Here is a 1506-nt window from a genome sequence, read left to right on the forward strand (position 1 = left end):
GAGGGCTGCCATTGCAGGGGAGGGCGGCCATTGCAGGGGAGGGCGGCCATTGCAGGGGAGGGCGGCCATTGCAGGGGAGGGCGGCCATTGCAGGGGAGGGCAGCCATTGCTGAGGGCTGCCGTTGCAGGGGAGGGCAGCCATTGCAGAGGAGGGCAGCGTGACTGATCATGGGGTGTTTTCATTTCACTGATGTTTAATACTATATCTTTTTTTGCTGCAGGCACTGAATCGGAAACAAAGGCTTTCATGGCCGTTTGTATTGAGACGGCCAAGCGATACAGCGTGGACGATTACAGGACTCCTGTTTTTATATTTGAGCGGCTGTGCAGCATCATTTACCCGGTGAGTGTCAGTGCGATCCTGGGGCATTTCTATGGTGCTGTATAATCTAGGGCAGGGGTAGCAAACCTCCTGCCCGCCAGCTGAGGTGAAACTACAAATCCCATGATGCATCTTTCTTCGGGAGTCATGTCTGTGGCTGTGAGAATCTCGCAATACCTCATGGGATTTGTAGTTCCACCACAGCTGGAGGGCCGGAGGTTTGCTACCCCTGATCTAGGGGCTGAGATCAGTCCTACTAGAAGACATTGGGGGCTCCACCATATAGCCGTATTTAATGTTCTCCTTTTGTTGTGTTCCCTTCTCAGGAGGAGAATGAAGTGACGGAGTTCTTTGTGACCCTGGAGAAAGATCCTCAGCAGGAAGACTTCCTTCAGGGCCGCATGCCAGGGAATCCGTACAGCAGCAATGAGCCGGGCATTGGACCCCTAATGAGGGACATCAAGAATAAGATCTGCCAAGACTGTGACCTGGTGGCCTTGTTGGAGGATGACAGCGGGATGGAGGTGAGTGCAGTGTCCTTGTATCGCCTACTCTCCTATTTAACAGAGACCCGCGCTGTATTCGCATACTGTTGGATTTGAGGTGCAAAACATTGGTCATTGTTGTAAAATGCAATTATTCTGCGAAGGATATCTCCTAGAAATGTCCTAGACCTTGCTCTGCAAATCACAAGTGAACCGACTTTCTGTTCTGTACATTGCAGTTGCTGGTGAATAACAAGATTATCAGTCTGGATCTGCCTGTGGCTGAGGTATACAAGAAGGTGTGGTGTCCCACTAATGAGGTACAAATTGTTCCTTCCTATGATCCCCACAACTGAAACAAGTCTCAGCTTTGCTGGTGGTGATGTGTTGCACTGACTTGCTGTGTTTGTATATTAGGGAGAACCTATGAGAATAATCTACCGAATGAGAGGACTTCTGGGTGATGCCACAGAAGAGTTCATAGAGTCTCTGGACTCCACCACCGGTAATGTAGTATGAATGGGGACACCGGGGAATACAGTGCTGACATGGGAAAGGTTTTCTCTGATATACGGACTCCGAATCATTTGCTTATCACACTTCCGTTGCCCTTCCGCTCCAAGTTTCCCCTTGGAGCTTCCACGACTTTATTTTTAAAAGTGTGTGTGTGTGTGTTATATATATATATATATATATAGT

At 49.1% G+C, this 1506-nt stretch overlaps 1 protein-coding gene across 1 annotated transcript in view; it reads left to right on the forward strand.

Moving 5' to 3' along the window:
• UBR4 (ubiquitin protein ligase E3 component n-recognin 4) overlaps nucleotides 1-1506 on the forward strand; it is a 103213-nt gene that overhangs the window by 84822 nt on the left and 16885 nt on the right. The window contains 4 exon segments of the mRNA XM_018558168.1: nucleotides 222-343; nucleotides 649-846; nucleotides 1047-1127; nucleotides 1225-1312. Coding sequence (XP_018413670.1) covers nucleotides 222-343; nucleotides 649-846; nucleotides 1047-1127; nucleotides 1225-1312 — 489 coding nt within the window.

The sequence above is a fragment of the Nanorana parkeri genome, unplaced genomic scaffold (genome assembly GCF_000935625.1).
Source record: "Nanorana parkeri isolate BGI_ZX_2015 unplaced genomic scaffold, ASM93562v1 scaffold323, whole genome shotgun sequence".
Classification (NCBI taxonomy): domain Eukaryota; kingdom Metazoa; phylum Chordata; class Amphibia; order Anura; family Dicroglossidae; genus Nanorana; species Nanorana parkeri.